The sequence below is a fragment of the Somniosus microcephalus genome, unplaced genomic scaffold (genome assembly GCF_052327205.1).
Source record: "Somniosus microcephalus isolate GS21.2 unplaced genomic scaffold, FLI_Smic_1.0 unresolved_chr1, whole genome shotgun sequence".
NCBI classification, from domain to species: domain Eukaryota; kingdom Metazoa; phylum Chordata; class Chondrichthyes; order Squaliformes; family Somniosidae; genus Somniosus; species Somniosus microcephalus.
In genome coordinates this window covers 19,812,607-19,840,000 of record NW_028225179.1, presented here as the reverse complement: position 1 = coordinate 19,840,000, position 27,394 = coordinate 19,812,607, and the positions used below count along the sequence as shown (strand labels likewise).

Sequence of the window (27,394 nt, the reverse complement as noted above, 5' to 3'; positions counted from 1 at the left end):
TTTTTTTTTCCGAAACAAATTGAAAACTCATTAATTCCCCCAACCTCCTCCCCCTTAAAGTGCGATCATTATTATTCTTGTTTATCCTCATTTGTGTGGGGTATCTTTTTTTTACCTTTCGGTGGCGTGCGCCGATCCAACCGACCCCTGGGCGTTGCGTGCTGGCGTCAGCGCGTAAGCGGAGGGGTGGGGGTTTGATTGACGCGAGGCACTCACCAATCAGGAGCGCGCAAAACGCTGGGAGAACCGGGCGGGCTGACGGTCCTCCAAGCAATGGCAGCGCGAGAGGGGGGCGGGACCTCGGTGGGCTGCACGTGCCAATCCAACTGACCACTGGGCGTTGTGTGCATGCGTCAGCTCGTAAGCGGTGGGGGGTTGATTGACGCGAGGCGCCCGCCAATCAGGAGCGCGGAAAACGCTGGGAGGCCGAGACGGGCTGACGGTCCTCCAAGCAATGGTGGCGCGGGAGGGAGTGGGGCGGGACCTCGATGGGCTGCAGGCCGCGTTCCTGCTTTCATTTCCTATTTATTTTATTTCCTTTCCAGTTTGAAAAAGGGTTAGTCCCGAAACGTCACTCTAATTTCTCTCCACGGATGTTGCCTGGCCTGCTGAATTTTTCCAGCATTTTCTGTTGTTATTTCCTGTTTTCATTGTCTGCAGGAGCTGTTAAAGGGAAGGGGAGGAGGAGGTGGATAAAAACCCAGCTTGTGAGTGTTTATTCCTTTGCATTACCTTTATTGCAAGGCTATTCATCAACTGCATTCATTTAAAAATAAGTGAACCTTTTCTCTTTTTCCCTTTTATCCAGAACAAAGAGCCCTGGTGCTGTGAACATTTTGGTGGGCAGCCACTTTTATAGAGACAAAGACCAGCATCTTCCTCCTCTCTCTCTTGTGAGTATTTGTGGTGGGTGGGGGGGTGAGTCAAAGGGGACTGCGGCCCCTTTTCAACAAAAGCAATTGCTTGGCCATTTAAAGGGGAATGGGTGCCCCCCAGGTATTAAAGGGGCAGTGCCTCTCTCTGTATCATGTAAGAGCAGGGAGGTTCTGCTTGAACTGTACAAACACACCAGTTAGGCCACCGGCTAGTCGGCTGTGTGCAGTTCTGCTCGCCCCATTGCAGGAAAGATGTGAATGCTCAAGATAGGAGATTTACGAGGATGTCCAAAAGATGTAATAGCAGAGCACTTGGAAAACAGTGACCGGATCGGACAAAGTCAACATGGATTTACAAAAGGTAAATCGTGCTTGACTAATCTACTGGAATTTTTTGAGGATGTAACTGGTAAAATAGATAAGGGAGAACCAGTGGATGTGGTGTATTTGGACTTTCAAAAGGCTATCGATAAGGTCATGCATAAGAGATTAGCGTGTAAAGTTAAGGCACATGGGATTGGGGGCAAGGTATTGACTTGGATAGAGAACTGGTTGGCAGACATAAAGCAATGAGTTGGAATAAACCGGTCTTTTTCCGAGTGGCAGGCAGTGACTAGTGGGGTACCGAAGTGATCGGTCCTTGGACCTCAGCTATTCACAATATATATTAATGATCTGGATGAGGGAACTAGATGTAATATCTCCAAGTTTGCAGATGACACAAAGCTGGGTGGGCGTGTGTGCTGTGAGGAGGATGCCGAGAAACTCCAGTATGATTTGGACAGGTTGGGTGATTGGGCAGAAGCATGGCAGATGCAATATATCGTGGATAAATGCGAGGTTATCCACTTTGGTGTCAAAAACAGGAAGGCAGATTATTATCTGAATGGCAATAGATTGGGAGAAGGGGAAGTGCAACGAGACCTGGGCGTCCTTGTGCACCAGTCGCTGAAGGTAAGCATGCAGGTGCAGCAGGCGGTTAAGAAGGCAAATGGTATGTTGGCCTTCGTAACGAGAGGGTTTGTGTACAGGAACAAGGATGTCTTGCTGCAGTTGTACAGGGCCTTGGTGAGACCACATCTTGAGTATTGTGTGCAGTTTTGGTCACCTTATCTGAGGAAGGATGTTATTGCCATGGAAGGAGTGCAGCGAAGATTCACCAGGCTGATACCTGGGACGGCAGGAATGACGTATGAGGAGAGGACTACACTGACTAGATGCAGACAGGATGTTCCCGATGGTCGGTGAGTCCAGAACCAGGGGTCATAGTCTAAGGATAAGTGGTAAGCCATTTAGGACAGAGATGAGGAGGAATTTCTTCACCCAGAGAGTGGTGAACCTGTGGAATTCTCTACCACAGAAGGCAGTACAGGCCAATTCATTAAATATACTCAAGAAGGAGTTGGATGTATTTCTTAAGGCTAAAGGGATCAAGGGATATGGAGAGAAGGCAGGGACAGGGTACTGAATTTGGATGATCAGCCATGATCTCGTTGAATGGCGGAGCAGGCTCGAGGGGCCGAAAGGCCTACTCCTGCTCCTATCTTCTATGTTTCCATGTGTCCCCAGGTATTTAAAGGGGCAGTGCCTCTCTCTGTATCATGTAAGAGCAGGGAGTTTCTGCTTGAACTGTACAAAAACACCAGTTAGGCCACCGTGTGCAGTTCTGGTCGTCCCCATTGCAGGAAAGATGTGACTGCTCGAGACGGGAGATTTACAAGGATGTTGCCAGGACTAGAGAATTTCAGCTGCAAGGAAAGATTGAATACATTCTCTGGGTGAAGAAATTCCTCCTCCATTTCTGTCCTAAATGGCTTACCCCTTATCTTTAGACTGTGACCCCTGGTTCTGGACGCTCCGACCATCGGGAACATCCTTCCTGCATCTAGTCTGTCTAGTCCTGTTAGAATTTTATAAGTTTCAATGAGATCCCCTCTCATTCTTCTAAACTTCAGCGAGTATAAGCCCAATCGACCCAATCTCTCCTCATACGTCATTCCTGCCATCCCAGGTATCAGCCTGGTGAATCTTCGCTGCACTCCTTCCATGGCAAAAACGTCCTTCCTCAGGTAAGGCGACCAAAACCGCAGACAATAATCACGGTGTGGTCTCACCAAGGCCCTGTACAACTGCAGCAAGACATCCTTGTTCCTGTACTCCAACCCTCTCTATTAGCCTGTCTATGTCCTCTTGAAGTCTATCTCTATCATCCTCACTGTTCACTATACTTCCAAGTTTTGTGTCATCTGCAAATTTTGAAATACTGCCCTGAACACCCACGTCCAAGTCATTGATATATATCAACAACAACTTGTATTTCTATAGCGCCTTTAACGTAGTAAAACGTCGCAAGGCGCTGCACAGGAGGATTTTAAGACAAAAAATTTGACACCGAGCCACATAAGGAGAAATTAGGACAGGTGACCTAAAGCTTGGTCAAAGAGGTAGGTTTTAAGGAGCGTCTTCAAGGAGGAAAGAGAGGTAGCGAGGCAGAGAGGTTTAGGGAGGGAATTCCAGAGCTTAGGGCCCCGGCAACAGAAGACACGGCCACCGATGGTTGAGTGATTATAATCATGGTTGCTCAAGAGGGCAGAATTAGAGGAGCGCTGATATCTCGGGGGATTGTGGGGCTGAAGGAGATTACAGAGGTAGGAAGGGGCGAGGCCAAGGAGGGGATTTGAAAACAAGGATGAGAATTTTGAAATCGAGGCGTTGCTTAACCAGGAGCCAATGTAGATCAGCGAGCAGGGGTGATGGGTGAACGGGACTTGGTGCGAGTTAGGACACGGGCAGCAGAGTTTTGGATGACCTCAAGTTTACGTGGGATGGAACGTGGGAGGCCAGCCAGGAGTGCGTTGGAATAGTCAAGTCTAGAGGGAACAAAGGCCTGGATGTGGGTTTCAGCAGCGGATGAGCTGAGGCGATGTTACGGAGCGATGTTACCGAGGTGGAAGTAGGCGCTCTTTGTTATGCTGCAGATATGTGGTCAGAAGCTCATTTCAGGGTCAAATATGACACCAAGGTTGCGAACAGTGTGGTTCAGCCGCAGACAGATGTTAGAGAGAGGGATGGAGTCAGTGGCTAGGGAACGGAGTTTGTGGTGGGGACTGAAAACAATGGCTTCGGTCTTCCCAATATTTAATTGGAGAAAATATTTGCTCGTCCAGAACATATCAAGAAAAGCAGTGGTCCTAGAACCAACACCTGGGGAACGCCACTGTATACCTTCCTCCAGTCCGAAAAACAACCGTTCACCACTGCTCTCTGTTTCCTGTCACTAGGCCAATTTCATATCCATGCAGCCACTGTCCCTTTTAGTAATGGGCTTGCCAGCAAAGTTGAAGCCCATGGCTGTGGCACTTTATCAAATGCCTTTTGGAAGTCCATGTACACCACATCATTGAAACATAGAAGATAGGAGCAGGAGTAGGCCATTCGGCCCCTCGAGCCTGCTCCGGCACTCAATGAGATCATGGCTGATCATCCAAACTCAGTACCCTGTCCCTGCTTTCTCCCCGTATCCCTTGATCCCTTTAGCCTTAAGAAATATATCTAACTCCTTCTTGAATATATTTAATGAATTGGCCTCAACTGCCTTCTGCAGTAGAGAATTCCACAGGTTCACCACTCTCTGGGTGAAGAAATTCCTCCTCATCTCAGACCTAAATGGCTTACGCCTTATCCTTAAACTGTGACCCCTGGTTCTGGACTCCCCGACCATCGGGAACATCCTTCCTGCATCTAGTCTGTCTAGTCCTGTTATAATTTTATAAGTTTCAATGAGATCCCCTCTCATTCTTCTAAACTCCAGCGAGTATAAGCCCAATCGACCCAATCTCTCCTCATATGTCATTCCTGCCATCCCAGGTTTCAGTCTGGTGAATCTTAGCTGCACTCCCTCCATGGGAAGAACATCCTTGTTCAGATAAGGCGACCAAAACTGCACACAATACTCAAGGTGTGTTCTCACCAAGGCCCTGTACAACTGCAGCAAGACTTCCTTGCTCCTGTACTCGAACCCTCTTGCTATGAAGGCCAAAATACCATTTGCCTTCTTAACCGCCTGCTGCACCTGCATGCTTACCTTCAGTGACTGGTGCACAAGGACACCCAGGTCTTGTTGAACTTGCCCTTTTCCCAATCTATTGCCATTCAGATATTAATCTGTCTTCCTGTTTTTGCCACCAAAGTGGATAACCTCACATTTATCCACATTGGGCAGCTGCATGGCAAATGCAGTATAATCACCCAACCTTTCCAAGTCATACTGGAGTTTCTTGGCATCCTCCTCACAGCACACACGCCCACTCAGCTTTGTGTCGTCTTCAAACTTGGAGATATTACATCTAGTTCCCTCGTCTAGATCATTAATATATATTGTGAATAGCTGGGGTCCAAGGACCGATCGCTGTGGTACCCCACTAGTCACTGCCTGCCACTCTGAAAAAGACCCATTCATTCCAACTCTTTGCTTCCTGTCTGCCAACCAGTTCTCTATCCAAGACAGTACCTTGCCCCCGATCCCGTGTGCTTTAACTTTGCACGCTAATCTCTTATGCGGGATCTTATCGAAAGCCTTCTGAAAGTCCAAATACACCACATCCACTGGTTCTCCCTTATCTATTCTACCAGTTACATCCTCAAAAAATTCCAGTAGATTTGTCAAGCACGATTTACCTTTTGTAAATCCATGTTGACTTTGTCCGATCCTGTCACTGTTTTCCAAGTGCTCTGCTATTACATCTTTTATAATGGACTCTAGCATTTTCCCCACTACCGATATCAGACTTACATCAACCGCATTGTCCTCATCAACCCTCTCCGTTACATCATTAAAATACTCCATCAAGTTGGTTAAACACGATTTGCCTTTAACAAATCCATGCTGGCTTCCCTTAATTAATTCACACTTATCCAAGTGACTGTTAATTTTGTCCCGGATTATCATTTCTAAACGCTTCCCCACTACCAAGGTTAAACTGACTGGCCTGTAGTTGCTGGGTTTATCCTTACACCCTTTCTTGAACAAGGGTGTAACATTTGCAATTCTCCAGTCCTCTGGCACCACCCCCGAATCCAAGGAGGATTGGAAGATTATGGTCGGTACCTCTGCAATTTCCACCTTTTACTTCCCTCAGCATCCTAGGATGCATCCCATCCAGTCATGGTCACTTATCTACTTTAAGTACAACCAGCGTTTCTAGTACCTCCTCTTTATCAAAATTTAGCCCATCCAGTATCTCCTCTACCTCCTCCTTCACTATGTCCATGGCAGCATCTTCTTCCTTGGTGAAGTCAGATGCAAAGTACTGATTTAGTACCTCAGCCTTACCCTCTGCCTCCATGCGTAGGTCTCCTTTTCGGTCCCTAATCGGCCCCACCACTCCTCTTACTACCCGTTTACTATTTATATGCTTATAGAAGACTTTCAGATTTCTTTTTATGTAAGCTGCCAGTCTATTCTCATACTCTCTTTGTCCTTATTTCTTTTTTCACTTCCCCTCTGAACTTTCTGTATTCAGCCTGGTTCTCACTTGTGCAAGGGTCAAGGATGTCTCCGAGCGGCTGCAGAACATCTTGGAAGGGGAGGGTGAACAGCCAGTTGTCGTGGTGCATATAGGCACCAACGATGTAGGTAAAAAGCGGGATGAGGTCCTAAAAGCGGCATATAGGGAGTTAGGAGGTAAATTTAAAAAACAGGACCTCAAAGGTAGTAACCTCAGGATTGCTACCATTGCTACGTGCAATTCAGAGTAGAAATAGAAGGATACTTCAGATGAATATGTGGCTAGAGGAATGGTGCCAGGGGGAGGGATTCAAGTTCCTGGGGCATTGGAACCGGTTCTGGGGGAGGTGGGACCAGTTCAAACCGGACGGTCTGCACCTGGGCAGGGCTGGAACCGATGTCCTAGGGGGTATGTTTGTTAGTGCTGTGGGGGAGGGTTTAAACTAGAATGGAAGGGGGTTGGGAACCTGAGCAGGGAGACAGAGGAAAGGGAAACAAGGATAAAAGCAAAAGATTGGAAGGAGAAAAACAAAAGTGGCAGCCAGAGAAATCAACGGTTTAAATCAAACATGGCCACAGTAAATAATAATTCTAATAGGCCTAAGAGCGTTAAAAAAACAAGCCTGAAGGCTATGGGCTAGATTTTCAGTTGCTTGTGCCAGCAGTTAGCGCCTTAAGAGAAGTGACTTTCGGGCGCTATGCGTGTAGTGCCCGTGCGCAGCGCAGTTTGCGCCCCGCCCCAAATTACGTTGCCCGTTAGCGCCGGCGCAAAGTTTAGCGCCCGCCCGGATGCGCACGCAGCAAATGACGTCACATCCTCGTGCAATGCCCTTTGGCCGCCCCAATTCCAAACTTTAGTCAGACCATCCCATTGTGCGGCTGGCGGCCGGAGCATTTGAAAAAAGGAACGCAACACAACCAGCGTGGGCCCCGGGGTGTGCAAATTAAAGGGGACGTGCTCTCCAGTATAAAGGCCAGCCATTTTTCAGCAAACACTCTTGTGCAACGCATTTCTGGAGACACAACAAGGAGGATAGCTAACTGGTTTCAAGCAGCAAGAGCTCAGGTATTTTTGGACTCGGGCCAGAGCGCTGCAAGTGGGCTTTTGGAAATTTGAGTGTTTGCCAGGATTTGATGGGGGTTGCATGGGGTGCCAACGCGGAGCTGCAGCTCCATGTCCGTAGGGCTCGCAGACGCATTGTGAGAAGGGCAGCCCTGGCTAGAGGCAGAGGGGGCTACAGGCATCGGCCACGTAGGCCTTACCCAGTCAGGCTATACCGCCAGCAGCGCTCCTACCTAAACATGAGTGCCGCGCGATGTGTTAAAAGGCTCCGATTCCAAAAGGAGGTGATTGCAGAGATCTGCCACCTGCTTCGCGGAGATCTGCAGCCAAAGCTCAGGTGCAGGACGTCTCTGTCGGTGGAAGTGAAGGTGACGGTGGCATTGAACTTCTATGCCACCGGCTCCTTCCAATACGCTGCTGGGGACATAGCAAACATCTCCCAGTACGGTGCGCGTCGCTGCATCCGCCAGGTGACCGAAGCACTGTTCAGAAGGAGAAGCCAATTCATCTCCTTCCCCATGGCCCTGGAGAGCCAGCATCAGCGCGCATTGGGATTTTCCAGACTCGGGGACTTCCCCTTGGTGCAAGGCGCCATTGACTGTACGCATGTGGCTTTGCGGGCCCCTCTGGAGCATGGTGAGCAGTATCGCAACAGGAAGGGCTACCATTCTCTGAATGTGCAGCTGGTGTGTGACCACAAGCAGCGCATCATGGCTGTCAATGCCAGCTTCCCAGGCAGCAGCCACGATGCCTTTATCCTGCGGCAGAGTACTGTGCATGACATGTTCCAGCCACAGCCTCCCCCAAGAGGATGGCTACTCGGGGACAAAGGCTATCCTTTGTGCACCTGGCTCATGACCCCGCTCCGCGCGCCCAGGACCGCTGCTGAAGAGGCCTACAACGAGAGCCATCAAACCACCCGCAACATCATCGAGCAACTATTGGGGTCCTCAAGCAGCGGTTCCGCTGCCTTGATCGCTCCGGAGGAGCTCTCCAGTATTCGCCGGACCGGGTCTCCCAATTTGTGGTGGTTTGCTGCATGCTACACAACCTGGCTATCCGCAGGACTCAGGCACTGCCACCTGACGTTGGAGCAGCACCTCAGGAGGAGGAGCAGGAGGAGCAGGAGGAGCATGAGGAGGAGGAGGAGGAGCAGGAGTACGTTCCCAGGAGGGAGCGACCAGGGCCAAGGACCGCGCGACGCAACCTTATTACACGGTACTTCTAAGCCCCCTGTCAGGGAATGCCTTGGGACCATGAGGGAAGATGAATGCAGCTGCTCCACAAGCCCTCATCCGGCGAAGCCAACAAACACTAAGAAGAACAGCCATGGAGACTGCATGAATAAAGATAATTATTTATTACACAAAAATGAAAACCCCTTCCCACATAAATCCCCAAAAACAATAAACGGGCCCCACAAAAAGCCCAACAAACGACTCACTCCCACAAACTGGGGAGGAGTCACTCCACATTTCTTCAAACCGGGCCTCAACGTCGGCCTAACGCAAAAAATAAGCCCTCCAACAAAACAACCATGGGCAAAATAAAGATGGCCACCGCCATATAAAAGGAAAGCTGGCCACACCCTCTATTGAGTGGCCCGCGAGGGCAAGACCTTGCCCAGCCTTTTGCCTCCCCTGCCCGGCCTGCTGCTCCTTCGCAAGCTCTGCCCAGTGGCTGCTGCGAGGCTGGGGGAAGGCGCCTGAGGCTAAGATGCCCTTCCGCCAGATGCCGCTGGAGGGCAGCCTACATGGCGTTTGGGCCTCGAGGGGCCGTCTGCTGAGTGGCCCACCTGAGCCTGGCCACCATCAGCTGCAGCCGCTTGCCCTTGACGCCCCAGTGGGGGAATGGCGGCAACGGATGGTGCAATGTGGGCCAGCTGGCGTATGGGATGCGCTGGCTGGTGCTGTGGCGCGCTGGCACTCGGCCGGGCCCGCACTGCAGGATCAACAACAATCAGCCGAGGGGAGGCTCGCTGGGATGGTCCAGCGCGGTGGCTGCCCTGGCGATGCCTGCCTGAGACAGCACGTGTGACAGCAATGAGTGCCCCTGTTGTCCTGGTGTGCGCCCGTATCACATCCGCCAGGGTCTTGATGGCATCAGTCAGCATGCCGCCACTCACGGCAGTTGCTGCCCCGATCTCGCGCACACTGGTCGCCAGCGACTCGATGGCCTCAGGCATGCGCCCCACCACACTCATGAGCTCTGTGTGGCGCCGGTCCAAATCCTCAGCCATCTTATCCAGCTTCCGCACCTCCTCCGAGGTGAAGGTGTCCGGACTGGAGTCGCGACTCTCCCGCTGGGGAGCCCTTGCCACGTTGGTGGCGGCGAGTGTGCCGATTAGCAGCACTCCCCTCCGATCCTTCCCCCCTTTGGGGGGATGGCCGCGGGCCACGCGCACGGCTCCTGGGTGGCTTGACGCCACTGGTCCCAGAAGCTGCATTCCCCTGCGACAGTTCCTCCAGGCACTCGTCCAGTGAGGAGGTGCCAAGCATTTCCTCCTCTCCTGCAGGACGTGAGTGCTCCTCCTCCTCCTCCTCCTCCTCCTGCTCGGAGGTGGTGTCACTGGCAGCTTCAGGGTCCTGGTCGTCACCAGCTGAAAGCAGGAATGCACAAGATTTGCTTCAGAGTGAGGAGACGGCATCAGCGAGGGAGTTAGGACTGGTGGCATTCAGCGCATTGGTGGGACAGTGGCAAAGGAGGTAGCTCGGATGGGCCAGTGCGACGTGAGAGGGCCAAAAGGTGAGGTCCTTACCATTGCCGGGCAGTGGAGGGTTGGCTACTCCGCACGCTGTGGGGACGATCACACGGGCTCCCATGAGCACACACATTTGCTCCTCCAGCCGACTGAGCTTCTGCAGCTTGGCGCGGCCACCCCTGGCACGGGCCTGGCGATTATAGGCTACTTTAGCCTGCAAGAGAAAGGACGGGCTGTAAGTGCGCAGTGTAGCCCTGATGTAGTGTGCACTGCCTCCCATAGTGGAATAGCTTGGCCAGAGTGAAGCCCTGATGTAGTGTGCACTGCCTCCCATGGTGGAATAGCTTGGACAGAGTGTAGCCCTGATGTAGTGTGCACAGCCTCCCATGGTGGAATAGCTTGGCCAGAGTGAAGCCCTGATGTAGTGTGCACTGCCTCCCATGGTGGAATAGCTTGGACAGAGTGTAGCCCTGATGTAGTGTGCACTGCCTCCCATGGTGGAATAGCTTGGACAGAGTGTAGCCCTGATGTAGTGTGCTCAGCCTCCCATGGTGGAATAGCTTGGACAGATTGAAGCCCTGATGTAGTGTGCACTGCCTCCCATGGTGGAGTAGCTTGGCCAGAGTGAAGCCCTGATGTAGTGTGCACTGCCTCCCATGGTCGAATAGCTTGGACAGAGTGTAGCCCTGATGTAGTGTGCACTGTCTCCCATGGTGGAATAGCTTGGACAGAGTGTAGCCCTGATGTAGTGTGCACAGCCTCCCATGGTGGAATAGCTTGGACAGAGTGAAGCCCTGATGTAGTGTGCACTGCCTCCCATGGTGGAATAGCTTGGCCAGAGTGTAGAGTGCCGAATGGCCAATTGATGCTCATGACTGTCCCAATGCTGCTGGCTGAGGGCTGGCCATTACGACTTTGAGCTCCCTTTGTCCATCATGTCAGGTGTACATGCAAGAATGAGGAGGAGACTGGAAAGGGTACTCACCCTGACAATCCTGGTCAGGTCATTGCATTTTTTACGACATTGTGGGTCCTGGCGGCATCGCCGGTGAACATCACCCTCTGGGCGATCTGCTTCCAGGCTTTGGTGTAGTCGTGGTGGGTTGGATTCCTCCCATTCTCTGGGAACAAGATCTTGCACCTCAGCTGCAGAGCTGTGACCATTATGTCCAGATCACCCTCTGAGAAGCGCAGGGCACGCTCACGGGCCTAATCTGGCGTTGCCATGACTCCCTGGGGCTGAGCAGCAGTGTTGAGGCCTCTTTGCAAGGCTGCAGTGTGCAGGGTGTGGCAGCAGAACAATTCGCCCCTTCCCCCTTAAGAGCTGGTCGGCGCCACGGGGTCTGCTGCCAGTCCAAAAATGACCGCACCCGCGCTGCGCCCCGCCTGGGCGCTATCCCTCTGGACCGCCGGCTTAGCGCCTAAAGATAGTTGTGGAACGCCTCTTTTAGCGCTCCACCAACCTCTTAGGGCGAATCCACTGAATTTCCGGCAACGGGGCGCTACTTTGGGGCGGGCGCTAACTTTGGGCGGGCGCTAAGGTTAGCGCCCCAAAACTGCCTATACTGAAAATCTGGCCCAGAGTGTCTTAATGCGAGGAGCATTTGTAATAAGGTGGATGAATTGGCTGCACAAATAGAGGTAAACTAATATGATTTGGTTGGGATAACGGAAACGTGGCTCAAGGATGGCCAAGACTGGGGTATTCGATATTCAGGAAAGATAGGCAAAAAGGAAAGCGAGGTGGGGTAGCATTACTGGTTAAAGAAGGGATTAACACAATTGTAATGAAGGATATTAGCTCTGATGATGTGGAATCTGTATGGGTAGAATTGAGAAATACTAAGGGGAAAAAAACATTAGTGGGAGTGGTATATAGACCCCCAAACAGTAAGGCGGAGGTTAGGGATGGCATTAAAAGGGAAATTAAAGAAGCGTGCAATAAGGACACAGCAGTCATCATGGGTGACTTTAATCTACATATAGATTGAGCTAACCAAATTGGCAACAATACTGTGGAGGAGGAATTCTTGGAGTGTTTACGGGATGGTTTCCTGGACCAATAGGTCGAGGAACCAACCAGAGATCAGGCCATCTTAGACTGGGTATTATGTAACGAGAAAGGATTAATTAGCAATCTTGTTGTACGAGGCCCCTTGGGTCGGAGCGCTCATAATATGATCGAATTCTTCATTAAGATGGAGAATGAAGTAGTTGACTCAGAAACAAGGGTCCTCAATTTAAATAAAGGAAACTACGATGGTCTGAGGAGTGAGTTGGGTAGGATTGATTGGGGAATGGCACTCAAAGGGTTGATGGTGGATAGGCAATGGCAAACATTCAAAGACCGAATGGATGAACTACCGAAGTTGTTCATCCCAGTTTGGCATAAAAATAAAACAATAAAGGTGACTCAACCGTGGGTAACAAGGGAAATTAGGGATAGCATAAGATCCAAGGAGAGGACATACAAATTGGCCAGAAAAAGCAATAATCCTGAGGATTGGGAGCAGTTCAGGATTCAACAAAGGAGGACAAAGGGATTAATTAAGAAAGGGAAAATAGAATATGAGAGTAAGCTTGCAGGGAACATAAAAACTGACTGTAAAAGCTTTTATAGATATGTGAAGAGTGAAAGATTGGTGAAGTCAAGCGTAGGTCCCTAGCAGTCAGAATCGGGGGAATTTATAATGGGGAACAAAGAAATGGCAGACCAACTAAATACATATTTTGGTTCTGTCTTCACAAAGGAGGACACAAATAACCTGCCAGAAATACCGGGGAACATAGGGTCTGATGAAAGGGTGGAACTGAAAGAAATCAGTATTTGTAGGGAAATGGTGTTAGGAAAATTGATGGGACTGAAGGCCGATATATCCCCAGGGCCTGATAATCTACATCCCAGGGTACTTAAGGAAGTGGCCCTAGAAATAGTAGATGCAATGCTGGTCATCTTCCAGAACTCGATAGACTCTGGAACAGTACCCATGGATTGGAGGGTAGCTAATGTTACCCCACTATTCAAAAAAGGTGGCAGAGAAAAAGCGGGGAATTATAGACCGGTAAGCCTGACATCGGTAGTGGGGGAAATGTTAGAGTCCATGATAAAAGATGTAATAGCAGAGCACTTGGAAAGCAGTGACAGGATCGGACAAAGTCAACATGGATTTACAAAAGGTAAATCATGCTTGACTAATCTACTGGAATCTTTTGAGGATGTAACTGGTAAAATAGATAAGGGAGAACCAGTGGATGTGGTGTATTTGGACTTTCAGAAGGCTTTCGATAAGGTCCCGCATAAGAGATTAGCGTGCAAAATTAAGGCACATGGGATTGGGGGCAAGGTATTGACTTGGCTAGAGAACTGGTTGGCGGACAGAAAGCAAAGAGTTGGAATAAACGGGTCGTTTTCCAAGTGGCAGGCAGTGACTAGTGGGGTACCGATCGGTCCTAGGACCCCAGCTGTTCACAATATATATTAATGATCTGGACGAGGGAATTGGATGTAATATCTCCAAATTTGCAGACGACACAAAGCTGGGTTGGAGGGTATGCTGCGAGGAGGATGTCATGAAACTCCAGTACGATTTGGACAGGTTAGGTGATTGGGCAGAAACATGGCAAATGCACTGTAATGTGGATAAATGTGAGGTTATCCACTTTGGTGGCAAAAACAGGAAGGCACATTATTATTTGAATGGCAATAGATTGGGAGAAGGGGAAGTGCAAAGAGACCTGGGTGTTCTTGTGCACCAGTCGCTGAAGGTAAGCATGCAGGTGCAGCAGACGGTTAAGAAGGCTAATGGTATGTTGGCCTTCATAGCAAGAGGGTTCGAGTACAAGCGCAAGGATGTTTTGCTACAGTTGTACAGGGCCTTGGTGAGACCGCACCTTGAGTATTGTGTGCAGTATTGGTCGCCTTATCTGAGGAAGGACGTTCTTGCCATGGAAGGAGTGCAGCGGAGATTCACCAGGCTGATACCTGGGATGGCAGGAATGACGTATGAGGAGAGATTGTGTCGATTGGGCTTATACTCACTGGAGTTTAGAAGATTGAGAGGGGATCTCATCGAAACCTCTAAAATTCTGTCAGGCCTAGACAGACTAGATGCTGGAAGGATGTTCCCGATGGTCGGGGAGTCCAGAACCAGGGGTCATAGTCGAAGGATTAGGGGTAGGACATTTAGGACTGAAATGAGGAGGAATTTCTTCACCCAGAGAGTGGTGAACCTGTGGAATTCTCTGCCACAGAGGGCGGTGGAGGCCAGTTCATAAAATATATTCAAGAAAGAGTTGGATATATTTCTTAAGGCTTAAGGGATCAAGGGATATGGGGAGAAGGCAGGGACAGGGTACTGAATTTGAATGATCAGCCATGATCTCATTGAATGGCGGAGCAGGCTCGAAGGGCCGAATGGCCTACTCCTGCTCCTATCTTCTATGTTTCTATGTATTCTCAACCTGACATCTGTCATACGCCCCCTTTTTTCTGCTTTCTTACTCTCTGTCTTTTGTCATCCAGGGAGCTCTGGTTTTATTTGCCCTACCTTGCCCCCTCGTGGGAATGTACCGCGACTGTACCCGAACCATCTCATCTTTAAAGGCAGCCCATTGTTCGATGACAGTTTTGCCTGCCAATCATTGATTCCAATTTACCCGGGCCAGCTCTGTTCTCATCCCACTGAAATTGGCCCCCCTGCAGTTAAGTATTTTGACTCTAGATTGCTCCCTGTCCTTTTCCAGAGCTAACCTAAACCTTATGATATTATGATCACTCTTCCCTAAATATTCCCCTACTGAAACTTGATTCACCTGACGCACCTCATTCCCCAGAACCAGATCCAGCAATGCCTCCTTCCTCGTTGGGCCGGAAACGTACTGATCAAGAAAGTTCTCCTGAACACACTTCAGAAGTTCTTCCCACTGTCTGCCCTTTACACTATTACTATCCCAGTCTATATTAGGATAATTGAAGTACCCCATTATCACTATTCTATTGTTCTTGCATCTCTCTGCAATTTCCCTGCAAATGTGCTCCTCCATATTGTCCCCACTAGTCGGTAGCCTATAGAATACACGTAGTAGTGTAATGGCACCTCTATTGTTTCTTAACTCAAACCAAATAGATTCTGTCCTTGATCTCTCCAGGACATCCTCTCTCTCCAGCACTGTAATATTCTCCTTCTTCCTTCTTAGGCAGTCCCTCGGAACCGAGGATGACTTGTTTCCACATTAAAAATGAGTTCTCGGTGACTGATGAGTCCAATGTGGGACCTACAGTCTCTGTCACAGGTGGGGCAGACGGTGGTTGAAGGGGCGGGTGGGTGGGGTGCTTGGGTTGACGTGCGCTGCCTGTGCTTGGCTTCTACTTGCTCCCGGTGAAGAGACTCAGTGTTCGGCGCCTTCCCGGATGCTTCTCCTCCACTTTGTGCGGTCTTGGGCCAGGGATTCCCAGGTGTCGGTGGGGATGTTGTATCTTTTCAAGGAGGCTTTTTCAAGGAGCACTGTAATATACTCCTTTAATCAATACTGCCACACCACCACAACCTTTCTTTCCTTCCCTATCGTTCCTGAACACCTGATATCCAGGAATTTTTAATACCTAATCCTGCCCTTTTTTGAGCCAGGTCTCTGTTATCAGCACATCACATTCCCATGTGGCTATTAGTGCCTGCAGCTCACCAACCTTACTTACCACACTTTGTGCGTTTAAATACATGCACTGTAAAATTCTTGTATTGTAGGAATTGTCAAATTCTTAACGAAAGTACTGAGATCGAGACTATCAGCCAACCAAATGAGGTTTAATGCAAACTGGTAAAAGTTTCAAACAAAAACGCAGGAGAAACTCTAAACAGGTCTGTACTCAAACTGGTTCCACGAGGACAGAGAGAGACCGCCTCCCCCCACTGATGTCATCACGTTTCCCGCCGTTGGGAACGTCACGTGACCTGCGTGATGACGTCATCGCGCTGGATCGATATTTTACCGAACCTGCGCTATTTATACAAAGCAAACAATTAAAGGTAACGAACCCCTGTTAAAGGCAATTATATACATTACTGCAAGAGTCTCTTGGTGGCTCTGCCACAGTATTCTCTTAGACTGACCCCACCTAATACCGTACTATTTCTTACTCTAGTGCTCTTTGTATCTCCCACTCTTTTGTGCACCATGTTTGTCCTGGCTAATGCTACATCACAGAATCACAGAAACCCCACAGTGCAGATAGAGGCCATTTCGGCCCATCGAGCCTGCACCGACACATATCCCACCCGATCCCTGTAACGCCTACACCAACACATATCCCACCCTATCCCCGTAACCCCACGTATTTAATCCCCCTAACACTAAGGGTCAATTTATCATAGCCATCCTGGTGCCCATCCCCCTGCTCAATTGGTTTAAACCCTCCCCAACAGCACCAGCAAACCCCCCAGTGAGGATATTGGTCCCGGCTCTGTTGAGGTGTAACCCGTGTAGGGGGTTTCTCTTGCTTGCTCTGGTCTCCTGCCAGGCTTCTTGCAATAATTACCCGTGAGTGGTTCGACCCACTCGCCCCTACGGTTCTAGACCTTGGACTTAGGTGCAGGGAGCTGTAGTGCAGAAAAACTCAATAGACCAGGTCGAATAGCACGAAATGGATGCCTTTATTGAACAGTTTGCAGCATTATAAAATACATGTCATATGCACAGATTAGAGCAACTACAAGCATGCACACATCTATAAACTTAACTCTATAGAAATGGGGAACACACGGCACATCGTGAAAGGGGTAACACATTACAATTACCCTTAACCCCCTCCCCTAAACCTAACTAAGTTTTGATTTGAGGGACCCGGGATCATGCTCACCACTTTAAGAATTGTGAAAAAGGCTTTGCAGCCTTTCGACACAGCTTTCCGTCGTCACGTGGGTTTGGAAGCTTCTGGCGCAGCTTGTTTTCCTCTTGGTTCTCCTGCGATGTAGGCAGCCGGCACAGCCTTGGTGAGCGCTCGCCACGGATGGATCCGTTTCCGATGTGATTTTTAAGAACTGGATGCACACGGATGAATCCGTTACCGATGTGATGTTGAAGAACTGGATCCTGGGCTCCGGGACCTGAGTGTCTTCTTCTCCGGCCTGGGTCGTCGATGATCTCCCGACAAAAGTACCCGGGCCTCCCTCGTCTTCTTCCCGTCATGGCTGGGCCTTTCCTAGCCGAGCTGGCTTCCAAGCCGAATTCTTCTCGTCGTGGCCGGGCCTTGCCTGGCCGAACACTGAACACGTTCCGAACTGAAGTGCCGTTTAACCGAAGAGTCTGTCCCCAAGCGTCCTTGGACTTTACTCAATTCACAGTTATACTTTTTTGGAACATTCTTATCTCCCGCCAAATCATAGTCCTGTCTTTGTAATAATTTTGGCAGGCAGAACTCTCTGCAGGGGTGCTTTGTCTTCATAACGGGAGTTGGTGATAGCTTAACTGGCCTTCCTGGGCCGATAATGTCTTTGCTTTGTTACCGTAACTTGGTTTGTATATTGATCGGTCTGGAGATTGCCCTGGATGGCTGTTAAACGGCTTCTCTTTGTACAGTGTAAATGGGTTAAAGCGTTCGCTCAATTGTCCACCCATTTCTTGATGGGTCTCATCCTGCCACCCAAATCTGTCCTGTACTTATAATCTAATCAATATGTATGCTCAGTTCCATGAGTTTCAGCTTCCCGAAACTGGTTTTCGCCGGCTTTTAATGCCCTCAATCCTCAAGCCTGTCTGGCTTGCAGCAACAGAAATTCAAATGGTCCCAGAAGCTGGTCACGAGGCCTGGCGGCCATTTTTGTGTGCCCTTTTATCAAAGGTTTCTCTGTATAAGCTTCTTTGGTCAATAAAGCTGTTTTATTAACCCTATTTTCCTGCGTGATTATTTAATGAAAATTTCGCGAATCTTACACCCGTCTGACCTGTACAGGCCCCACCTCCGTCAGAACCGGTCCCAATGTCCCAGGAATCTAAATCCCTCCCTCCTGCACCATCTCTCCAGCCACGCATTCATCTGCTCTATCCTCCTGTTTCTATCCTCGCTCACACGTGGCACCAGGAGTAATCCGGATATAACTACCTTTTTGAGGTCCTGCTTTTTAATCTCTCTCCTAGCTCCCTAAAATCTGCCTGCAGGACCTCATTCCTCTTTCTGCCTATGTCGTCGGTACCGATATGGGCCGCGACCTCTGACTGTTCACCTGTCCGGCAGCCGTTCAGTGACATCTTTGAGCCTGGCACCAGGGAGGCATCATACCATCCTAGAGTCACATCTGCAGCCGCAGAAACACCAGTCTGTTCCCCTAACTATCGAATCCCCTATCGCTATTGCTTTTCCTGATTTCCTCCCACTCCGGTACAGCTGAGCCACCCTTAGTGCCGATAACTTGGCTCTGGCTGTACTCCCCAGAGGAACCATCGCCCTCACCAGAGCGAGATGCACTCGGGGGGACTCCTGCACTACCTGCCTGGTCCTCCTTTTCCTTCTGGTGGTCACCCATTGTTCGGGAGATGGATGGAGTCAGTGGCCAGGGAGCGGAGTTTGTGGCGGGGACCGAAACATAGAAGATAGGAGCAGGAGTCGGCCATTCGGCCCCTCGAGCCTGCTCCGCCATTTAATAAGATCATGGCTGATCATCCAAATTCAGTACCCGATCCCTGCTTTCTCCCCATATCCCTTGATCCCTTTAGCTTTAAGAACTATATCTATCTCCTTCTTGAATATATTTAATGAATTGGCCTCCACTGCCTTCTGTGGTAGAGAATTCCACAGGTTCACCACTCTCTGGGTGAAGAAATTCCTCCTCATCTCATTCCTAAATGGCTTACCCCTTATCCTTAGACTGTGACCCCTGGTTCTGGACTCCCCGACATCGGGAACATCCTTCCTACATCTAGCCTGTCTAGTCCTGTTAGAATTTTATAAGTTTCAATGAGATCCCCTCTCATTCTTCTAAACTCCAGCGAGTATAAGCCCAGTTGACCCAATCTCTCCTCATACGTCATTCCTGCCATCCCAGGTATCAGCCTGGTGAATCTTCGCTGCACTCCCTCCATGGCAAGAACATCCTTCCTCAGATAAAGCGACCAAAACTGCACACAATACTCAAGGTGTGGTCTCACCAAGGCCCTGTACAACTGCAGCAAGACATCCTTGTTCTTGTACTCGAACCCTCTCGCTACAAAGGCCAACATGCCATTTGCCTTCTTAGCCGCCTGCTACACCTTCATGCTTACCTTCAGCGACTGGTGCACAAGGACACCCAGGTCTCGTTGCACTTCCCCTTCTCCCAATCTATTGCCATTCAGATAATAATCTGCCTTCCTGTTTTTGACACCAAAGTGGATAACCTCGCATTTATCCACGTTATATTGCATCTGCCATGCTTCTGCCCAATCACCCAACCTGTCCAAATCATACTGGAGTTTCTCGGCATCCTCCTCACAGCAGACACTCCCACCCAGCTTTGTGTCGTCTGCAAACTTGGAGATATTACCTCTAGTTCCCTCGTCTAGATCATTAATATATATTGTGAACAGCTGGGGTCCTCGGACCGACCCCTGCGGCACCCCACTAGTCACTGCCTGCCACTCAGAAAAAGACCAGTTTATTCCAACTCTTTGCTTCCTGTCTGCCAACCAGTTCTCTATCCAAGTCAATACCTTGCCCCCAATCCCATGTGCCTTAACTTTGCACGCTAATTTCTTAAGCGGGACCTTATCGAAAGCCTTCTGAAAGTCCAAATACACCACATCCACTGGTTCTCCATTATCTATTTTACCAGTTACATCCTCTAAAAATTCCAGTAGATTAGTCAAGCACCATTTACCTTTTGTAAATCCATGTTGACTTTGTCCGATCCTGTCACTGTTTTCCAAGTGCTCTGCTATTACATCTTTTATAATGGACTCTAGCATTTTCCCCACTACCGATGTCAGGCTTACCGGTTTATAATTCCCTGTTTTCTCTCTACCACCTTTTTTGAATAGTGGGGTAACATTAGCTACCCTCCAATCCATGGGAACTGTTCCAGAGTCTATCGGATTTTGGAAGATGACCAGCAATGCATCTACAATTTCTAGGGCCACTTCCTTAAGTACCCTAGGATGTAGATTATCAGGCCCTGGGGATTTATCGGCCTTCAATCCCGTCAATTTCCCTAACACCATTTCCCTGCAAATACTGATTTCTTTCAATTCCTCCCTCTCATTAGACCCTATGTTCCCCGACATCTCTGGGAGGTTATTTGTGTCCTCCTTTGTGAAGACAGAACCAAAGTATATATTTAATTGGTCTGCCATTTCTTTGTTCCCCATTATAAATTCCCCTGATTCTGACTGCAAGGTACCTATGCTTGACTTCACCAATCTTTTTCTCTTCACATATCTATAGAAGCTTTTAAAGTCCGTTTTTATGTTCCATGAAAGCTTACTCTCATACTCTATTTCCCCCTCTTAATTAATTCCTTTGCTGAATCCTAAACTCCCAATCCTCAGGTTTGCTGCTTTTTCTGGCCAATTTATATCTCCTCTCCTTGGATCTTATGCTATCCCTAATTTCCTTTGTTAGCCACGGTTGATTCACCTTTTTTGTTTTATTTTTATACCAAACAGGGATGAACAAATTGAGTGACATTCCCCAATCAATCCTACCCAACTCGCTCCTCAGACCATTATAATTTCCTTTATTTAAATTCAGGACTCTGAGTCAACTACTTCACTCTCCATCTTAATGAAGAATTCGATCATATTATGATCGCTATGCCCCAAGGGGCCTCGCACAACAAGATTGTTAATTATTCCTTTCTCATTACATAATACCCAGTCTAAGATGGCCTGATCTCTAGTTGGTTCCTTGACATATTGGTCCAGGAAACCATCCCGTATACACTCCAGGAATTCCTCCTCCACAGTATTGTTACTAATTTGTTTAGACCAATCTATATGTAGATTAAAGTCACCCATGATTCCTGCTGTGCCCTTATTGCACGTGTCTCTAATTTCCCTTTTAATGCCATCCCCAACCTCTGCATTACTGTTTGGGGGTCTGTATACAACTCCCACTAATGTTTTCTGTCCCTTGGTATTTCTCAGTTCTACCCATACAGATTGCACATCATCAGAGCTAATATTCTTCCTTACTGTTGTTAACCTCCTCTTTAACCAGCAATGCTACCCCACCTCCTTTTCCTTTTTGCCTGTCTTTCCTCAATATTGAATACCCCTGGATGTTGAGTTCCCAGCCCTGGTCACCCTGGAGCCATGTTTCCGTAATCCCAATCATATCATATACGTCAATAGCTTCGGTCTTCGATATTTAATTGGAGAACATTTCTGCTAATCCAGAACCGGATGTCGGACAAGCAGTCTGACCATTCAGAGACAGTGGAGGGGTTGAGAGAAGTGGTAGTGATGTAGAGCTGGGTGTCATCAGCGTACATGTGGAAACTGTGGGGGGGGAAATGGAATTAAACTTCATCTTCAGAAAACAGAGAGACTGTTCAAGAAAGCCTGAAGTCTCTAAAAATGGACAGGTTCACAATACAGAAATCTACACCAACAAGTAGTACTTATATTGCGCCTTTAAAATAGTAAAACGTCACAAGGTGCTTCACAGGAGTATGAGAAGACAAAAAATTTGACACCGAGCCACATAAGGAGATATTAGGGGAGATGGCCAAAAGCTTGGTCACAGAAGTGGGTTTTAAGGAGCATCTTAAAGGAAGAAAGAGAGGCGGAGAGGTTTAGGGAGGGAATTCCAGAGCTCGGGGCCCAGGCAGCTGAAGGCACGGCCGCCAATGGTGGAGCGATTAAAAATCAGGGATGCTCAAGAGGGCAGAATTGGAGGAGCGCAGAGATCTCTTTGGGGGGGGTGGCTGGAGGAGATAGAGATGGGGAGGGGGGTGAGGCCATGGAGGGATTTGCACCAGGATGAGAATTTTGAAACTGATTGTATGAACAGTTCTCCACCCAGATTTCATCCCATCAGCCTGACTGTCTACCCTGACTGTAACTGGTAGAATAGATAAGGGAGATAAGTGGATGTGGTGTATTTGGACTTTCAGAAGGCTTTCCATAAGGTCCCGCATAAGAGATTAGCGTGCAAAGTTAAAGCACATGGGATTGGGGGCAAGGTACTGACTTGGATAGAGAACTGGTTGGCAGACAGGAAGCAAAGAGTTGGAAAAAACGGGTCTTTTTCCGAATGGCAGGCAGTGACTAGTGGGGTACCGCAGGGATCGGTCCTGGGACCCCAGCTATTCACAATATATATTAATGATCTAGACGAGGGAACTAGATGTAATATCTCCAAGTTTGCTGACGACACAAAGCTGGGTGGGTGTGTGTGCTGTGAGGAGGATGCCGAGAAACTCCAGTATGATTTGGACAGGTTGGGCGATTGGGCAGAAGCATGGCAGATGCAGTATAACGTGGATAAATGCGAGGTTATCCACTTGGTGGCAAAAACAGGAAGGCAGATTATTATCTGAGCGGTAATAGATTGGGAGAAGGGGAAGTGCAACGAGACCTGGGTGTCCTTGTACACCAGTCGCTGAAGGTAAGCATGCAGGTGCAGCAGGCAGTTAAGAAGGCAAATGGTATGTTGGCCTTCATAGCGAGAGGGTTCGAGTAAAGGAACAAGGATGTCTTGCTGCAGTTGTACAGGGCCTTGGTGAGACCACATCTTGAGTATTGTGTGCAGTTTTGGTCGCCTTATCTGAGGAAGGATGTTCTTGCCATGGAGGGAGTGCAGCGAAGATTTACCAGACTGATATCTGGGATGGCAGGAATGATATATGAGGAGAGATTGGGTCGATTGGGCTTATACTCGATGGAGTTTAGAAGAATGAGAGGGGATCTCATTGAAACTTATAAAATTCTAAGAGGACTAGACAGACTAGATGTAGGAAGGATGTTCCCGATGGTTGGGAGTCCAGAAGCAGGTGTCACAGTCTAAGGATAAGGGGTAAGCCATTTAGGACAGAGATGAGGAGGAATTTCTTCACCCAGAGAGTGGTGGACCTGTGGAATTCTCTACCACGGAAGGCAGTGGAGGCCAATTCATTAAATATATTCAAGATGGAGTTGGTTATATTTCTTAAGGCTAAAGGGATCAAGGGATATGGGGAGAAGGCAGGGATAGGGTACTGAGTTTGGATGATCAGCCATGATCTCATTGAATGGCGGAGCAGGCTCGAGGGGCCGAATGGCCTACTCCAGCTCCTATCTTCTATGTTTCTGTCCTATGAATGTGCCTCCTTATTGTTGCTTCTGCATGCTAACTTCTGAAAGTTAGCATGCAGGTACAGCAAGTAATTAGGAAAGCAAATGGAATTGCCTTTATTGCAAGGGGTATGGAGTATAAAAGTAGGGAAGTTTTGATGCAACTTTACAGGGCGCTGGTGAGACCACACCTGGAGTTCTGCGGACAGTTTTGGTCTCCATATTTAGGGAAGGATATACTTGCATTGTATGCAGTGCAGAGAAACATAGAAAAATAGGAGCAGGAGTAGGCCATTCGGCCCTTCGAGCCTGCTCCACCATTCAATATGATCCGGGCTGTTCCTCTATCTCAATACCATATTCCCGCTCTCTCCCCATACCCCTTGATGCCTTTTGTGTCTAGAAATCTATCTATCCCCTTAAATATATTCAGTGACTTGGCCTCCACAGCCTTCTGTGGTAGAGAATTCCACAGGTTCCCCACCCTCTGAGTGAAGAAATTTCTCCTCATCTCAGTCCTAAATGTCCTACCCCGTATTCTGAGAATGTGACCCCTCGTTCTAGGCCCCCCAGCCAGGGGAAACATCCTCCCTGCATCCAGTCTGTCTAGCCCTGTCAGAATTTTATATGTTCCAATGAGATCCTCTCTCATTCTTCTAAACTCTAGTGAATACAGGCCTAGTCAACTCAATCTCTCCTCATACGACAGTCCTGCCATCCCAGGAACCAGTCTGGTGAACCTTCGCTGCTCTCCCTCTATGGCAAGTATATCCTTTCTTAGGTCAGGAGACCAAAACTGCACACAGTACTCTAGGTGTGGTCTCACCAAGGCCCTGTATAACTGTAGTAAGACATCCTTGCTCCTGTACTCAAATCCTCTTGCAATGAAGGCCAACAAACCATTTGCCATCCTAACTGCTTGCTGCACCTGCATGTTTGCTTTCAGTGACTGGTGTACAAGGACACCCAGGTCCCTCTGTACATCAACATTTCCCAATCTATCACCATTTAAATAATATTCTGCCTTTCTGTTTTTCCTACTGAAGTGGATAACTTCACATTTATCCACATTATACTGCATCTGCCTCCTACCATCTGGAAGACGCTACAGATGCATTCACACCCGTACGACCAGATTTAGGAACAGCTTCTTTCCCAGGGCTGTCATCCTACTGAACTCCACAAATAAACATGTTGAAATGTTTAAGTGTCCTAATCCAAATTGTACACTCTCAGGAGCCGCAAGCCTACATTTCGTTGTACTGCACTTGTGCACTAACAATGACAATAAAAGTTGATTTGATTTGATTTGATATTTGCCCACTCACTCAGCTTGTCTAAATTACCTTGAAGCCTCTTTGCATCCTCCTCACAAATCACAATCCCACCTAGTTTCGTGTCATCAGCAAACTTGGAAATATTACATTTGGTTCCCTCATCCAAATCATTGATATATATTGTGAATAGCTGGGGCCCAAGCACTGATCCCTGCGGTACCCCACTAGTCACTGCCTGACACCCCGAAAAAGACCCATTTATTCCTACTCTCTGTTTCCTGTCTGTCAACCAATTTTCAATCCATGCCAGTATATTACCCCCAATCCTATTGCCTTAATTTTGCACACTAACCTCTTATGTGGGACTTTATCAAAGGCCTTCTGAAAATCCAAATACGCCACATCCACTGGTTCTCCCTTATCTATTCTACCAGTGACATCCTCAAAAGACTCCAGTAGGTTGGTCAAACACGATTTCCCTTTCATAAATCTGTGCTGACTTTGTCTAATCCCGTTGATATTTTCTAAGTGTCCTGTTATCACAATCTTTATAATAGACTCTTTAGCATTTTCCCAACTACTGATGGTAGGCTAACCAACTTGTGCAGCAGCTGGGGCCTGAAAATCAGCTTCACTGCCCCTGGGCTGGGAAAGGGCGACATGAGGCAACATTCTCCCTCTTACTCTTTCTACACTCTTTTTACAGGGTTTTAGAAGTGGAGCATTTACAGACAGGAAGCTCAGACCAAACATCACGTCAGGGTCAGACAGAGTCGCTCGATTCATCAGGACCTGAATATCATTGGCCTTTTCACATGGAAGGAGAGAGCAGCGATCGCAGCGCGGACAAACCGCACACGTGTTCCGTGTGTGGACTTGGATTCAGCCGATCGCCTGACCTGGTGAGACACGTGCACCGTCACACCGGGGAGAAACCGGGTAAAGGTGGGGACAACAGGATGGGATTCAGTTCCACATCTGTGTCGGAGGTTCGTCGGCACAGTTACACCGGGGACAGTCCGTTCACCTGCTCCGTGTGTGGGAAGGGATTCACTCAGTCATCCCACCTGTTGAGACACCAGCACGTTCACATTGATGAGAGACCGTTTCAATGTTATGGCTGTGGGAAGAGCTTCAAAAGTCCTGGGAATCTGATGAATCACCAGCGTGCTGACACTGGAGAGGGGCTGTTTCCCTGCTCCGTGTGTGGAAAGCGATTCTCTCGGTCCAACCATCTGCTGAGACACCAGCTTGTTCACACTGATGAGCGACCCTTTAAATGTTGTGACTGTGGGAGGAGCTTTAATAGTTCCCAAGAGCTGAAGGCACACCACTGCCTTCACACCGGGGAGAGGCCATTCACCTGCTCCGTGTGTGGGAAAGGATTCACTCGGTCATCCGACCTGCTGAGACACCAGCGAGTTCACACCAGAGAGAGGCCGTTCACCTGCTCTGTGTGCGGGAAGGGATTCACTCGGTCATCCGACCTGCTGGCTCACCAGCGAGTTCACACCAGGGAGAGGCCGTTCACCTGCTCCATGTGTGGGAAGGGATTCACTCACTCATCCCACCTGCTGACTCACCAGCGAGTTCACACTGGGGAGAGGCCATTCACCTGCTCCGTGTGTGGTAAGGGATTCACTCAGTCATCCTACCTGCTGACTCACCAGCGAGTTCACACGGGGGAGAGGCCGTTCACCTGCTACATGTGTGGGAAGGGATTCACTCAGTCATCCCACCTGCTGACTCACCAGCGAGTTCACACTGGGGAGAGGCCATTCACCTGCTCCGTGTGTGGTAAGGAATTCACTCAGTCATCTGACCTGCTGACTCACCAGCGAGTTCACACGGGGGAGAAGCCGTTCACCTGCTCCATGTGTGAGAAGAGATTCACTCGGTCATCTCACCTGCTGAGACACCAGCGTCTTCACACCGGGGAGAGGCCGTTCACCTGCTCTGTGTGTGGGAAGAGATTCACTCAGTCTTCTGACCTGCTGAGACACCAGCGAGTTCACTCTGCCCTGCCGGCAGCTGGGGCAACGTGAATGTGGAAAATGTTTTATAAATTTTGTACTGCTAGTTAATCTGTCAGCCTGTTGAGCTGATGGTTCCCTTCATTTGACCTTTCATGGTATTACATAGAAGGTGCAGCACAGAAACAGGCCATCTGGCCCAACGGCTCTAGCCTCCCTTTCACCCTCATGTGGCTCCCCCTTAAATGCATCTATACTTTTAGCCTCAACCACTCCCTGTGGTAGCGAGTTCCACACTCTCACCACTCTCTGGGTAAACAAGTTCCTCCTGAATTCCCTCCTGGATTTATTAGTGACCATCTTATATTTTGTGGATGTTAAAACCCCAATGACTGAGCTGCATTTTAATATTCTGTACAAATAAATCAGCTTCGTTTGATACATACAATCGATTGAGTCCTTGTTTCTAAGATAAGACGAGAGCCAATTGATGACTTGTTACAGACATTCCCTGTCCTTTCAATATCTGTGTCCAGGAGAGAAGCTTCTGTTACTTTCTGTGTTTTACTACAATCGAGGTTCTGGAAGTCATTGTGGGGGAATGGAACATTTTAACATTCTCAGCACCTGGAATCAACATCAAACACTCCCAGGGCAGGTAAAGCACGGGTTAGATACAGAGTAAAGCTCCCTCTCCACTGTCCCATCAAACACTCCCAGGGTAGGTACAGCACGGGTAAGATACAGAGTAAAGCTC

General features: G+C 48.8%; 1 protein-coding gene across 3 annotated transcripts; it reads left to right on the top strand.

Moving 5' to 3' along the window:
- The first annotated feature begins 469 nt into the window (after positions 1-469).
- LOC147093866 (uncharacterized) lies at positions 470-27,394 on the top strand. 3 transcript variants are annotated; one of them, XR_015074727.1, is made up of 3 exons: positions 470-707; positions 809-893; positions 24,434-24,684. XR_015074727.1 is itself a non-coding variant. In XM_085974370.1 (3 exons), the coding sequence occupies exon 3, from the start codon at positions 25,480-25,482 to the stop codon at positions 26,707-26,709; it is 1,230 nt and encodes a 409-aa protein (XP_085830496.1). In that variant the 5' UTR covers positions 470-707; positions 809-893; positions 25,371-25,479; the 3' UTR covers positions 26,710-27,394. The 3 variants fall into 3 exon arrangements, 2 of the variants coding, with proteins under 2 accessions (XP_085830496.1, XP_085830497.1); XM_085974370.1 differs by lacking the exon at positions 24,434-24,684 and adding an exon at positions 25,371-27,394; XM_085974371.1 differs by lacking the exons at positions 470-707; positions 809-893; positions 24,434-24,684 and adding exons at positions 907-1,236; positions 25,371-27,394.